Source organism: Charadrius vociferus, unplaced genomic scaffold, assembly GCF_000708025.1.
Source record: "Charadrius vociferus isolate BGI_N301 unplaced genomic scaffold, ASM70802v2 scaffold45, whole genome shotgun sequence".
In the NCBI taxonomy this organism is placed as follows: domain Eukaryota; kingdom Metazoa; phylum Chordata; class Aves; order Charadriiformes; family Charadriidae; genus Charadrius; species Charadrius vociferus.
The window spans coordinates 2674672-2690542 of NW_009648712.1; the positions used below are offsets into that span (position 1 = coordinate 2674672).

The window sequence follows — 15871 nt, forward strand, 5'->3', positions numbered from 1 at the left end:
GACAACTGCTGTGTTTCAGAACTGAACTAGTCTTTTACTCAAGACTTACTTAGGCTACTGGTCAGTCTCTAAAACATTAAGTGTTCAACATGAATCACTTCTTCAGAAACACCAAGACCCCACTTCTAAAATGGATTCAAAATAATTTTAAAAAAATCACTAGGCACTTTGGAGAATTGTCTTGAGGGAGGAACTCTACTAGACAACGTAAGAAGCCTGCTTTTCTGTGGCAAGGAAGTTGCAGTAGTTCACACCAGAGTTTACATTACACTGCAGATTAAGACCTAGAGTTCACCTTGTGGGAACAGGTAGGAGAGTTTCCCTTCACAGTATCCACCTTTTCCCCCCAAAGCACAACTCTTCCTACATACTTCACATTCATCCTTTGGAGGCAGTCACACTTGGCATTCCTACTAAAGAGATCAGACACTAGGAATTTTCTGCCAAAGCTTTAGAAACACCCTGGAAAACAAAGACTTCTTAAAGGATGTCCCAGGCCAAGTGCTGAGCAGGTCTACCGTACCTGTGCAATGGCAACAGAAGAACCTTGTGAATGGTGTCTGCACTGACTATACACCCCAAAACCCACTGCTCTGAGTTGCCCCCTGGAAATTCCCTGATTCCCAATACCAACCTCAGGTGCTTTGAGCTATAACTTAAGCTACTTCAGGCACCTGGAAGAACACAATGTAACCATCCCTTGCTTGGAAAACACTTGCTGAGAACTAGAACCACTCCCAATTCAGGAAAGGAAGAGGGAGGTGCAAGGCTGTCCAGCACTTAACGCATTTACTTGGAAGCATTACAAAGATGTTATTTTCCACCAGCTTCAGGGCAAACAAACCCAAACACTTCAGGAGAGCAGGCACAGGGAAAAGACAAAGGCAGACACATCCAAACCTGGGACTCTGGGATGATGGGTGACTTCATTTGAAAAAAAAGAAAAAAGTGATTTACAGTTACAAACAGACATTTTAAAGATATTTAATCCACAGTGTCTGGGTGTATTAATAACTAGTTAATAGGGAAGAGGTGAAGCTTGCTTACATTTAGAGAGTTGAGCCCTACCTTTTTTTTTTTTTTTTCTGTGAGGAGACCACCAATTTATTACTACACATTTAAGTAGACCCTGTCTGGTCAAACTAGATTAATTTGGTCACATTTTCACAGTTTCTGCTTAGCTGGCGTATAACAGCTCCCAACTGACCCCTCTCATAGTAAAAAAAAACCCAAACCAACAAAAAACATCCTGTCAGATCCCTTGTAAGCTAACTTTTCCCTTAGCTCTTCTAACTTTTAGTAGTTAGTAACCCTCTCAGAAAGGAGAAAATGACTTGGGTATGTGGGTGATACAGTCATTCTGCCAACTTTGAGAATAACCGTATGCAGTGGGAATACAATACTGCCAGGACACAGCAACTGTTCTGAAGTCACGGGCAATAAGCTATCAAGTTCACCAGAGGAAGCATTTCCTCCTCTCTTTGGTCAAGCATGCAAATTTGAGGCAATTATAAATTAATCAGCGACAACAGTCCTTACAGGCAGCTATCAGTGGCAACATCTTTTTCATGTCAGAAGCAAGAGCTGCTCACAAAAGACAACGTGGTTTGTATTTGAATATGGGTGTGCAAGCAGTGAGAGGGAAGGAACTGAGACCAAGCCTGATGCTTCTTTCGGGAAGCGCTACAGCCTGCAGGGACCAAGTCCGCAAATACAACAGTGGCACCACCAAACCTGATGATGATGTCAGCTCTTCATGCTGACACAACACTGCACATCACCAGCGTGGACTGGTAGTTAAACTGAATGTTCAAAACCTTTCTATAAATACACACACAGAGGCAAGAACACTAACCTTGTCTTCCAGTCTTCCTCTGACTTTGAACGATTTTTGCGGGCAGTCCTTTGTTTTTCTTCTAGCCTCTTCTTTTCTTCACTAGCTAGATCTTGAAGGAATAAAAATACACAAATAAAAATATAGAAGACGTTGAAGTGTAATATAAGACAGAGACATTACTCCATCTGACCCAGCAAATAAACAGGGGAAGGAGTAAAAGTTGTCCATTTAAAAAGCCTTCTACGTAACACAGAAGAGCTTCTGGGCTTAGTTTAAGAGCAAAGCCAGGGCAGCTGTGGCACAAGATCAGCCGATGGGATTCTAGTCTTTAAGACTGCTAAATACATAGAATGGTTTAGGATGAAAGGGACCTTGATGATCATCGAGTTCCAACCTCCCTGCCATGGGCAGGGACACCTCCCACTAGACCAGGTTGCCCAAGGACATGTCCAGCCTGGCCTTGAACACCTCCAGGGATGGGGCCTCAACCACCCCTCTGGGCAAAATGTCTATCCATGGCCTGAGGACACTGAAAATGTGTTCACATGACAGCAAATGAGAGCTAGAAGAGGTGGCATACCTAGAACTTATTTCAGTAGTGAAACTAATTTCAGAAGTCTGGCCACCTACTTCTTTTTAAGGTTTGGATTAAGTTGCTACTAGTGCTTAGTTCCTGATCAAAAGGGGACTGGTTTAATTTCTAAACCACAAAGAACTGTCTCTCTGCAGCATCCCTCCGTTTTTTTGTTAATGCACTAAGGTAGAGCGGGTCCTAAACAAGCAGAACAGTTACTTCTGTTTGGCAGAAAGGCTGGTCAGAGGGTCTGAGGAGAAAGTCAGACTAAGAAATACATTAGGTGAAAGGTGATCTCTTTCATACTTGAATCCTCAAAAAGCATTTCATAAACATCTTAGAAGTAGTTGAGAGAATCACTTTTGGAAGACTATTAGCCATTCCCAGTTACCCTGCCAGCTACCAACACACTGCATATTACTTACCTGCTAGACAAACTTTATGCTGTTAGTATAGTTAAAGAATATGGTCTGTTGCTAACAACATAGTTATTTGCACTTCAAGTTTAGACAAACAAATTACCAGGAATGCTATGAACGAAGCATGTCTATCCTGCTGGCCACAGAAGAATCGTAGAGACAGGGAAGACTGGTTATGGGAATTTACTGATCTGCTTTTTTAGAAGCCTCAAAGAAGCAGTTACAAGCTTTGAGAGAAAAGCCGCGCAAGTACAGCTGCACTGTATTATACCGGTGTCACTGCTTTTCATACCTAGATCTCCGACTACTTATCACAGTCACTGCATTATTACATAGGTGAAACTGAATCAGAAGTTTCATGACTTACCCCAATCACTTAGCAACACAGAGAAAGCAAGAGCTCCCATGCTTTTAGTCTACGAACCTGGCCATCCTGCTTTAATATGCAAAGTGCCAAAGAAAAAGGAGCAAAAGAGGGCTAGGGGAAGGCCGCTCCACACCGTTATCAAAGTGTTTAACATCAAGTCACATGTCAGAAGACTAAGAGACACTTTTCACTCTATGGCATCTACAATAGCAATCTCTATGAGGTTTCTAAAAAGCACACTATTTCTACTCACTGCAAGTCTCATAATGTATTTCTACTTCACCATTTTAGGACAATAGAAGTGTTCAACTCCTAGTCAAAAATTTTGCATCCAGTTTATTTTTTGGCATTACAGTTTCTCAAATAGTTTTGACTGCATTTCTCAGAATTGGCACATCAAAATACTCCTTTTGCATCAGGGTGATGGAAACAGAAAATCAAAAAGTTCACAGATACTCTTTTGATGCTCAGAGATCGTCTCCTTAGACTAGTTTCCAAGTACAGGGTTTGACTATGGAGCACAGCAGAGGCCCTAAAGCTAAATAAAAAGCATTGCATCATGAAGTTTAAGATTCTTGCTTATGCGGAAGAACAAACAAGTAAGCAGTGTGGTGGGTTCCTGGCCAGGAACTACGCACAAGCTACTTGTTCGCTCCCATCCAACCCAGCAGATTAGGGGAGAGAATCAAAGAGCAAAAGCAAAAAAAACCTCATGGGTCAAGGTAAAGACAGTTTAATAAACAAAGGGAAAGAATAAAGGAGGAAAAAGTGATGCAAAACCAACCACTTACTACCTTCCACCAATAGACCCGTATCCAGCCAGTCTCCAAGCAACAGCTACTTCCCTGACAAACCCAAATTACTGCTGAGCATGATGCTATATGTTATGGAGTATCTCTTTGGTCAGTCTGGGCCAGCTGTCCTGGCTACGTCGCCTCCCAGCCTCTTGCCCACCCCAGAAACAGAGAGGACCTTAACACTGTCCAAGTGTTATTCAGCAATAGCTAAAACATTGATGTGTTATCAACACTACTTTGGTCACCAATCTAAAAACACAGCACCATATATGGGCTGCTGTGAAGAAAATTAACTCCATCCCAACCAGGCCCAGCACAGGTGGGTGACATACCTTTCACTAGAAGCATACCACAACCCGCAGAAGGCTGCATTCAAGAGTTACTGTCCTGCAGCATGAAGGAATGTATCTTTATGGGTAACTACTTACTCTAACAGTTCATCTAACAACTTGAATGAGTAATTTCCTTTTTTTCCCCCCAGTCGTTCAGTTTTAACAAAAAATAAAAACAGCTTTGCCAATAACTGAAGTTACCTATTTCTCCATTTTCCATGGCTCTGATATCTGGTCGTAGCCGGCAGTCGGTTTTGGGAATGACACTCTCCATTTCTTTGTCCAACTCATTCAAAGCCATAGCAAAGCTAGTAAAATTATACATCTGAAAATTCAGAGACAAAGATAAAAGGTGACTTTATGATGTCTCTAGATGCTAGTCTTCATACTCAAAAAAGCTGCTGTCTAAAAACAAACTTCCAAGTGCCTTTTCATTATTTAATCACTCAAGATAGGAATACTCAAGGTACCAGCAAAACTGCACTGATAGGCAGAGCGTAGGTGATTCTGTTTAACCAGGCCGGCATCCAATTACTCAGTGCACTATTTCTCTCTTATCTTCTTTTTCCAGTCCTACTGGTACTTTCCCTATCTCTCTAGAGAGATTCCCCCCCTTGATTAACCCAATAAGGGCACCTTTTCTTGTTCTAATTCTGTCTTTCCAGTTGCATACATACCCTTGTACTCCGCCCATTGGCTCTCCAGCTCCACAGCCCTTCACACACCAGCTCATGCTATGGAGGCCTTGTAAGCATCTCCTGGGAAGTGTCTGTCCTATAATAAAGGTCTTCAGAAGAGATTTCTCACAAGGTAGGTGCCTCAGTGTGGGGAGCAGGGTGGAGAGAAGAGGTGGGAAAATCCCCCATACTGCTAGCTACATGAAGCATCCCGTTTTCCACAAAAATTCCACTAACTCTGGAGCTATGCCTGTGGCAGTTATCCCTCCGACCCCACGTTATAGAGCTACAACCATAGTGGGAAAGTTTGTTGCAATAAACAAGCAAATCCAGACTTGTTAATGAAAAAGACAACAAATGGAGTTGCTTTCATCTGAACACAGAGTAACAGAATAGCACACGCTTTCAATAAACAAAAGCAGAGCTCACCTGCGCTGAATTTGGAGGTCTTGGAGTTATCTTCCATAGCAAAATACTTCCAGGAATAACATACACGCCCTCAGAATCTGGCAACGGCATCTCATCTGGTTCCTCAGTACTGCCCACCTAAAGGTAGCACACAAAGAAAAGCGGAGTTCTTTGGAGTCATAAACCATTTATACTCATTTGTTCCAACACTGGAACTTACATAAAATTATTTCCTTGACCAAAACTAAGTAATTTCAGCAACAAAGACACTTTTCTAGATGCTTGTCCAGAATGATAACAGCATTTACATAGAATACATACTCCCAACTCCCTCCCATGGGAAGCTTGCCAACAGTTTCTTGCATCGACATCTTTGTAGATATAATCTGGATGTTCAAGTTTTAAGAATTGTAATTTTTTTCCACCACAGAGATGTCTTGTTTTCTCAGTGTTTCCATGCCTGATATTTAACTCCATTACTGCTTCATTAAAGTTGTAGAAGTCACACATTCCTGATCCTTCCACATCAAAGAAGCGCCAGCACTTAACGCAAATGCTGTCTTCAGTTTGTGCACAACAGAAAGCTCTACACTACTGCTCTTTGCTCAGAGGAACCTTCCTTTCCATTGACCACCACATACGACTGAAATGGCAAACTGCAAATGTTAAATGAATATCCTAGATAAGCTCCTTCTTCTGGGAGGGGTATCCTGTGAAGGCTGACATAGGCAGCCTGAGGCAGCCGCAGCCCCAGCACTGTGACATGGTTTTCCCAGAAAGGGAAAAACTTCACCCAGGGTTACTAGAGCAGTAGAAAATAACCGGTGCTCACAGTGTTGATGTGATCTGAACTAGTTCTAAAACATCACCCTTTTTGCACACTGCTGTAAAGCAACTGGGGTCCAATGCTGCTGAGTAATTCCACCACACAAGCATATGTTACAGTACTGAACTAACGCCAGCTAGACAATGAATATGGCTTTCCCAAGAAAACTTGGGTGTGCTACCACAGCTAAAAACAGCAGCACATTTCAGAGACCACTGGACAGTAAAGCTGAACTTAAAAGCAACTAATGCTTTAAATACTTTGGCTACACGCCAGCAGCTTTAATCCTGCTGCTAATAAGCTTTGCTCTCTGATGGTTGTGTCAGATAATATAGATTGATGTTTTACCGCAAGAAAAGTCAGTACCCAAACTGTTGTTCTCTGGCATGATTCATGTCTTATGTCTCCAAGAAAATGAGGAAGTATTAAGGATTCTGTTTCACTGTGGAGCGCTTGGGTACAGTGCTTTTCATAATGAACAGGTTGCAGAGTAACCAGAACAACATGCAGACCAGGTTCAGTCCCCCAGCTATTAAGAAGATAAACAGGGCTTTTAGTTGACTACATCTGAACTGTGCTGGCAACCTGCCATTCTTTCCTTTAAAGGAAAGGATCAATCTTTCAGAAATCGGGAACTTCAACCGGAACAGATCAGAAAGATACCCTTATATCAAAACAAAGACATTTCAATACCAGACTGTCAAACTCCAAATCAGCTTTCATAGAAAGGCTACACCACACACTGCAATTTGTTCCTTGCTGGATATATAATCTTAAAAGCGTCATAAGATTCACAAAGAGCTAGGTAAGAAGTGGGATTTTCATGTGCTCTTGCCACAATGATCCATATTTTATGCTCAGAGTTACTCAGCCTCTCAGTACACTGCCAGGAGGGCAGAAACAGACTTCGCCAAAGAAAGATCTCTGAAGTCTGTAAATCAGGCATGTGTGAGGGCAGTTGCTGTTGACTTACATTATGCTCTCCCATATATTTGCACTGAAAGTTCTGCATGAAATGCTTCACCTTGATTTAAAAAAAAAAAGCTCTAATTCATTCAGAGCAGAATCATCCTGGTCTAACCCCAGGTCTACTATAACTCTTCTGATGTTGATAAAAATATCACCTTTGCATACATGAAGGCTTGCCTAGCTCCCTCCATTTTCATTAAGTTTTATCCCTATAAAAATCAAAGGCATTTGGGGGAAAATCTGGGGCAATTTGCAAAAGGACTATCACCCAAGCAAGTCCCCTAAAAGGGAGACAGAAGTGATTCTTCATTTGTAGCAACGGAGCATGAAAGAGTAGCTGTAAAACAACTAAATCTGAACACTCTAATTAGAAGTAGTTTGAAAGGCAATGTACTTTCATGCTTGAATGAATCCTTCACTACCACGAAGGGACAAACCACATCCAGACATTATACACAACACTTGGCTCACCTAGATGCTCAGAAACCATAAGCAGTATCAACTCCTCAAACACAAGGGGGCAGCGGGAATACATATTCAAAGACCACCTGATTCACAGTGTGCACTACAAAGCTTTCAGTTATCTACGAAGAAACAGTTCTGTTCAATGAGTAGAAAAAAACTATGCTTTTTCTAGAGTCAGAGCAACATTGCAGGTTGATATTTATGCAATAGGAAGCTTCATTTTTGAGGAGAAAAGCAAAGGTGATCTTCAGCATTGTTGGAAAATGCAAAGTGGTAGCTGAACAAAGACACAGGGTATGTTTTCCTTTGCTCCTTCTCCCTGGAGCTCACTAGGTCAGACTCTAAGAGAAGCAGTAATCCCCAGTGCTTTAGCGCTCTCCTGATGACAAGCACTGGAGCAATCTCAGATGAAGCAACAATCTGAACCTGCACAGAACAACAGCTTTCAGAGTTCTCCGTCTCTTTTTTCTTAAGTATAAAAACTACCAACACCCAAACCAACAAAAAATCTGGCTTCAGTCACCGAAAGACAACAACCCCTGTTTTAAGCTACCATACGCAGTTGTTCCTCATCAAGCTGCATGTTGTGACCATCACCATCCACCTTAAACAAAAATGATACTGCTAACCAGAAATCTGGAAAAATTAAGAATTGGGTTTGTTGTTTGGGGGTTTTTTTTTGTTTTTGTTTTTGTTTTTTTTTCCTGGGAGATGCACAATGTATCTCTCACAATGCAATTGTGGAGGAAAAGGAAAAGCAAGCATTTCTATGGTTGTGAAAATTCAATAGAAAGCAATATAAAAATTCCTTGTAAAAGCTGGAAAATACGATGTTCTATCAAGATGAGAAACTAGTCTGTCCTGGCTCTAGGAGTCCAAAGCCTCCTATTAGAAAATAAATGTTATCATACATGATCAGAACCACGGTCCAACTAACGGATGTGCTATTTCCCCCATGTGACTTGGGAGCAAGAGGTAGATAACGAACCACAGTATTTAGATCATTCCAAGTTTTGGGAAGTTTGAATACAAATCCTCGAGAGAACAAACGTTTTATCCCTTAATGCTGGTACTCATCCAATCTGTTTTGTATGCTACTAGGAAAGAGAAAATAAGTGAAAAGAAATCTTAATGCTCTTAAATGCTGCTAAAATATTTAGCTGTCTTATCATGCTTTTGAGATACCACTTCTTTATGTGACTAATACCTGTTTACCGCTTTTCTTCTCTTCTGCATTTTTCTTGTCATTTTTTTTGTAAGCCTCGAACGTAGCTGGGTCAACACTGTACAAACACTCAGTCCATTTCCCATACAGCGCACAAAGTTTCTTTTTGCTGAAAAAAAGACCAAGTTTACAAAGAAGCTGAAAGACATTTATTTCTTCATTTCAGACAAAAATATTTGAAAGAGGAATTTTTGAGAGCAACTCTTAAAACTCCATTATTGGTGTTGCACAATTCATAGCCTTGCTGTTGCAGATTCATGCCCTGGACAGACCATGTTAAAGGCATTCCGTTCCATAGCTCCCATCAGAAACAGAGGGCAGCAATTTGATCCCTATTAGGAATGAAGCTGTTACCTTTTGTCCTGAATGTAGCCTTCAACTTTGTGCAACTCCTTCCCAAAGAGGCCGCAGGGCTTGAAGCTTAGTACACATTTCTCACCAGTTCTAAAGGCAGAGAAAGAGGGAATTACTTCCAAATGCTTTTCCTTTTCAAGTGTGCAGCAAGTGAAAACACTCACACTCTTAACTTACTTATGGTTAGTTATTTCCACATTTCCATACTGCTCAATCCAAAGTTTGCCCACAATAATGTTATGCACACAGCACGTAGGATTTGTCCACGTATAGGCTTCATTGTGTCTAAGGAACAGGAATAAAAATTAAAGTGTTGTATCTTTGTACTGGATGTCACTCCTGCAACAAGCCATCATCCATAAATGGCACCAAGCCTTGAAATGGACATGGCAATGTCAGGAAACCCAAGAAGTTTATTAACCTATTGCTACTGATTGTATCAATTCCTTAAAACAGCCACTTCAGTTCAGTCACTGTTAGCACTGAATGACATGAGGAAAGCTAACAGGACCAAAGCATGCTAGTCTTTAGTAGGACTGATGCCCAGGCATATGCAGAACATACAGACACAAGCCCCACCTACTGCTAGTATTAGTATGCAGTATATTATGAAAGGAACTGCCATCGTTTCTTCTCTCCTCATCACCTCTGCCCGCAAAGTGATTTGTCATCAAACGTTAGGATGTGGGTGTTAGACGTGTCCATTCCTAAGCCACGAGACTTTAATGCACGCTAGTCATCATGGATGAGGGCACTGCACCTATGCAATTATTACTTATCAACTTACTCGAGAAGCTCCAAAGTCATTGTGCCTTTTGGTTCTGCTTCCACGCTCTTGCCCCAGAATTTGAGTTTAGGATAAATTGATCCATGAAACACAAAATCATTATTTAAACCTTCAGCATAGAAAGCACTGATGGGTGGGTGATGGCTAACTTGCTCTGAGAGAAGTCTAAATCCAAGATCATCTCTGCAAAATAAAGATAACCAAAGGCATGTATCGACATAAAGTGTTGAGAAGTTACAGTTCTTTTCCCCAGGATGAAACAGATAGTTGGGCTCAGTGCATGAGTTAGTTAAAACCCGAGGATAACCCAAAAAGACAGATCAACTAATACATAAAACATCCTCATTCTAAAGAGCTGAGGACATAATGTAAAAAGGTAAGAACTACCAAATCTGATCAGCCAATATGTTTACTTTTGATATTGACCTTGTTCTTAAACTTTTGCATAAACATAGGCCAAAACCTCACCTGAGAGAAAAATCTGCCCTAAGCATAGCTGCACACTAATAGACTAACAGTGCCTATTTGTATTCTGGACACTCATATAATGAATATTACAATTCTAATATCTCCCTTATGTACCATCCATCTTTTAATCCAGAAAGTTTCAGAAAAAAATGTCATTTTTGTAAATAAAACTTGCTTTTAAACCTGGCAAATTTAATTTGCCTGCTCCGAGTTTAAAAGTTAAGTGGCTTCCCTTCACTGGAACGGGCATTGCTGAACACCAACACACATTGAAAGCAGCTCCAGCAGCTGCTAGGAGAATGAACGGAATTTTACAAGCCGCAGAGCACTCTGCAAGCCACCTGACAAGTCTAACGAAATCTAAGTTACACAGAATACCGCCCTCCACTCTTCAGTGCGTCTTCTGGTCATTACCTGATCAATTCATATGTCTCTCCAAGCAACGGGTTGAACGGCTTCCCTGTACGTTCCCACTGCGAGGCTACAGCAGACACAGCAAATGCAGCAACACACTATTCAAAAGAGTAAGAGTACACAGGTAATCTCCTGGATTTTAGTCTTTAACAAGTATCAACAGCAGTTATGGTATTACAAAATGATTTTTCTGAAATAGCTTAGCAAAGTTCTGTTTGCAATGCAGGGGAATAAGCAGTTTTCATCAAAAAGCTAAAAAAGCAAGCCTTAGGAAAAGCAAAATGTTTTCCCAGATAAGCAAAACTGGTTCATGAATAAGAAAATGCAATATACAACAAATTTCAGGAGTTTCTCCTATAATGAGACCATGAAGAAAAAAAATCCCAACGCATTCATCAAGAGCTACCGCTAATTATCACTCCCAAAGTACCTGCATTCGCTCAGTTGTGCTGGAAAGTGAGCTGGCTTTGTGGATGAGGTATGTATGTTCCATATACTCTGTAAGTCGTTGTAGGAAGCTCAGTGGCTCATTGAATATAACCGGCATTGTGATCTTCGACAACTCCTGATGCACAAATGAAATTTGTGTTAAAAAACAAATGATTAGATACGCTGACCTGCAGTAACCCGAGTGTAATTGGCTTATTACAAAAATAAATGATGCTCTTAGTGCTAATGCAACGTGCTTGACCCGGCTCTGCTAATGCTGAAAGGAAAAAACCCTGCAGATCCCTTATTGAGCCTGATAAGCCTATCTGTGATGACGTTAAGGCTACTTTTAAAATAAAAAGAAAACCAAACATCAAACAAACCAACCTCCTATCAACAAATGCATTAAAAAGGTGAGATGAAACATTGGAATGAAGTATTAAGGACCCTTTTAAAGACTAAGTTATTTATTACTCTTAAAATAGATATAGGCCATCTAATTACTTAAACATGATCTTTTTTAGAGGCAGGTGGGTAGGCAGAGAGGAGAAGAATGAGAAAGGACAGGGAAAGATGACAGCACAGGAGTAAAAACAGGGATTCTGTGTTCTGGAGAAAAAAAAAATATTTTTGTAACAGGGATAAAAATTTAAGAGAAGTCCTACAGTTTTGATGCTGTTTATTCTCTTTCTAATATTTAAAAAGCATGCCCTCCAAATGCATAACACAGCAATGTTTTAAACTGCCTGCAGGAGCAAATTAAAAGCATATAGTATGACCACTGGCAATGTGCGCAGTAAACAGCACTGCTCTTAACCATAATAGTAGCATCTGGCACTAACAGCTTTGGCAGACACCTCTGTACAATCCACTCCAAGCTCCCCCCCTGCCCCGCCTCAAACTGCAACTTCTTGTGCAGCAATTTCTGCAAAGCAGAATTAAGACCTTTATGGATTTTTTTTTTTTTTTTCCCTGCACACACCTTATGCAAGACAGGCTTTCAACCTGCTCTTTGTATTTTAAGGTTATAATACTTTTCCGCTAAAGCCACTGAGAGAAGCCACAGATGCTTCACAACAACTCACGAGACTGGGAGCTGCTGATACAGGCGTTCCCCAGCATTCCCACATCTCGCCTGGTGCTGTTTCTAACTACAGCGAGGGGAGGAGGAGAGAGCAGCAGCGACTAAACACATACATTTCCTTCTGTAGGCTACTGTTACAGGTTGACAGAGGTTTATCAGCAGTCAATACTTTCAGCCTGTTGCAGGATCTAATGGAGTGAACTCTTCTCAATTCACCCTTAGCTGGAAGCAGATGATGGGCCAAACAGCTAACTTCTGCTCTGGCCACCTTATGGACAGTAACACCACGGGGGGGAAGACTGAGATACTAGGGGGAAGGGAGAAGAGCAAAATCAAAGTAGCTGGGTTGGGTTTTTTTGTTTGTTTGTTTCATTTCTTCACAAAGTAATAAATTTTTGCTACCACAAAGTACTTTAAGGGTTAAAGTCAGGAGAAAATGCTTTTGCTGAAGGAATGTTTCTCTGACCAAGTCTTACCTTTTCTAGTTGTGAAAACAAATAAAGCAAAAGCAGCACATTTAAAAAAAAAATCCCTCTCCAACAAGTTTTCATTTGGGTCTCAAATGAAACAATTTGCATCTTTTACCATAGCTTTCTGATTACCTACCATTCCAATGCATTTTCTTAAGATACTCCAGATACTGAAGTCATTTCTGGAAAACATCGGAGATGGCAAGCTTGTTCTGTAGAAAGGAACAGGGGAAAAAAGCAGAAGTAAGAAAAGTTTTCCATTACTAATCATGACTAAGAAACCCAAATACTCTTTTTTGAAAGTAACAGTTTTCCAATTTTTAAATTAAAACCCAAGGAGCAACAACAATGCTACTTTGCAGCATTTAAACTGTTTTACCTGCACAGAAACCTGAATTTCTCTAAAAGCAGAACCGTTCCCCTCATTCTTCATATGAGCAACGGAAGAGAATTTCTACATCAGTTATCAGAACAGTGTTTTCACAATGGCATCGTTAAGATACTTAGTTGTGTCTTTGAGAGAACGTAAGTTCTTGCTGAATAGATACATAGGTACAGTCACTATGTCTGAACAGATTTGAGGGTTAAATGGGGGGGGGGGGGGGGGGGTGTTTGCTAGTCACCTGTATACTGACAATGAAGGGTCATGACATTTATTGCCTATATTAAAATCAGCCCCTAGGAACAACAGAAAAAGCCTCATTGTTAAAGAACAGAAGACACAGCAGTCTGTTCTACCGGGGGCTGACATCCTGAAGCAAAACATAGTTTCAAGACCAACATTTACGCTCTGTAATACACCTTGTACTTCTCAGCTTTATGAGAAATCGGGCACAGATTTTCTTCAGTTTTCTTATTGCTACTGACCAGCTCATCTATTAATCCAATTTACCTATAGAAAGGCATAAATATAGATCCCTTTGTCCACAACACCACTAAAATTCACATTTGGATCATGAAGCTATTACCAATGAGGAAAATTCTTAATAGGTAAGAATTACCTACAACTCAAACTGCATGAACTATTTGAGTTTCAAAGTTTGGTTAACTCTGCCTAAATGATCGTGTTGCCCTCCTAATCAAGAAGGTCTTGTCTCCCCTCAAAGTAGCTGAAGCAGTATCTGTTTTAGAGAGTGTGAACAGGCTGTAGCTGCCCCCTTCACCCTGCTTTACTGATAAATAGAAACATTACCAAGAGGAAAAAAAAATACAAAAAACTATTCAGGCTAAGTTGTTAGTTTCAGAAACCCTACTCACTGTGTTATCTCCAATACTTAACTGCTACTGAAACACCTTTACCAGGGCTGATGCTTCAGTTTTCAGAAAGAACAAAAGCAAAAAGTGCTCCTTAAAATATAACATGTCCCATCCAACCAAAAAACCCAGTCACATGCCTGAACTCCTCGTGGTACCAAGCTATGTTTTGTAAGCAAGCAGCTAACAGCCTAACACTGACTTGCTTTACTCAGCTCCCATGCGGGAGGTGAGTGGGCAGGAGGATTTATTTTATTTGACCAACACGGTATCACTTACTCCCTATTCTGATTCTCCACTGACACAAAAATACTTCGTGAAACAGACAATCTTGAATAATATTAAGTATAAAATATTTCCGTGGATGCTTTGATACAAATGTCCAGGAGAGGACAGTGTCAACCAAGTATTCAGTCTTATCTTCATTTGTAGTGTTTACTTATTTTTTCTGTGTATTCTCCAATGAAGGGGGTTAGCAGAATAGGTATGTGTATTTAAGTAAGTCCCTCTGCATGTAACACACACTCAAGCACTTTGTTTGCTCAAGGATACACAAGTACTGCTTTCCTTACATATTAACACTTACATTTTTATTAAAGTTAGCCTGTTCTTCCATTCAATTTGTTTAATCACTTGAAAACTGGCATTCAGTTTCAGCCATTGATCCATATTTCTTATATATATCACCCAAAACTGATATGGGAGTCAATTCTTTTCTCCATATACAGAAGAAACAAAGCAGTTTCAAGCCACCAAAAAAGATCCTGGGGACACGTAGGGACACACAGAAAAATGACAGGCAGCCAAGACTTGAGGCCTACTAACCTTGACCCGCTCCCTGTGATTAAGGGAAATGTTTGTGAATGCAAAAATTTCCTTCCAGATGTCAATTTTAGAAACAACTCGGGAAGTTAATACTACAGCTTTAAGTGACAAACACATCTGCAGGAATTTCTGTGCAGTAGAACAGATAAGATGCATTTAAGATCATTCACTTAAAAACATTTGTCCAAAGCATTATCTATAGTACATCAACTACAACAGGAATCTTGTGGGGAATCTTGTGTGAAAAAGGCACATTTAGCTTGGTCTTCACGTAAACCTGACTGAAGAACCTCCTGGCTCCCAAAAAGATAAACACAAACACATTTGCATTCTGAAAGGCCCCCGATGGGGGGTGTCAAAGGGAAAGCTGACTACAAAAACTCAGCAATAAGAGGAAAACAGCAGTGACAAATACATGTTAATGTTGGCAGGTATTACAGAAGGTTTTAGTGCGAGGGTTTTTGGGGGTTCTGGTTGGTTGGGCTTTTTTTGTTTGGATTTTTTTTTTTTTATCTGGGTTGTTTGGGTTTTTTTGTTTGTTTGGGGTTTTTGTGTGTTGTGATTTGAATCTTTCCAGATTATTTAATGTACTATTCTCCTATCTCTCAGATCCTCTCCCAAAAAGTTTTCAAAAATTAAGTCTGCTCTCAAATCAACCTCAACTACAAGAAGTCATGTCACCCACATTCTTTCAAACACTCCACGAACAGTCAGTAGCATGCAAACTACATTAAAAGAATCAGAACAAGACAATATTTTAAGTGGCACTGGCTTCACCTATCTATGTACATCTCAACACTTTAAATTCCTTGGAACCAACAGATTTATCCCTACATCTCCAAAACCAAAACACGCTCCCCCCCCCCCCCCAACAAAACACCACACCTCCC

The 15871-nt window shown here is 40.5% G+C and overlaps 1 protein-coding gene across 1 annotated transcript in view; it reads right to left on the bottom strand.

Annotated features, from left to right (window-relative positions):
• OSBPL1A (oxysterol binding protein-like 1A) overlaps positions 1-15871 on the bottom strand; it is a 73835-nt gene that overhangs the window by 3068 nt on the left and 54896 nt on the right. Inside the window, exons 17-26 of the mRNA XM_009886634.1 lie at positions 13039-13114; positions 11350-11484; positions 10920-11017; positions 10038-10220; positions 9428-9535; positions 9251-9340; positions 8879-9005; positions 5433-5549; positions 4528-4651; positions 1856-1946 (exon numbers count right to left, since the gene is read on the bottom strand). Of these exons, the coding sequence (XP_009884936.1) occupies positions 1856-1946; positions 4528-4651; positions 5433-5549; positions 8879-9005; positions 9251-9340; positions 9428-9535; positions 10038-10220; positions 10920-11017; positions 11350-11484; positions 13039-13114 (1149 nt within the window). The remainder of the gene's footprint in view (positions 1-1855; positions 1947-4527; positions 4652-5432; positions 5550-8878; positions 9006-9250; positions 9341-9427; positions 9536-10037; positions 10221-10919; positions 11018-11349; positions 11485-13038; positions 13115-15871) is intronic.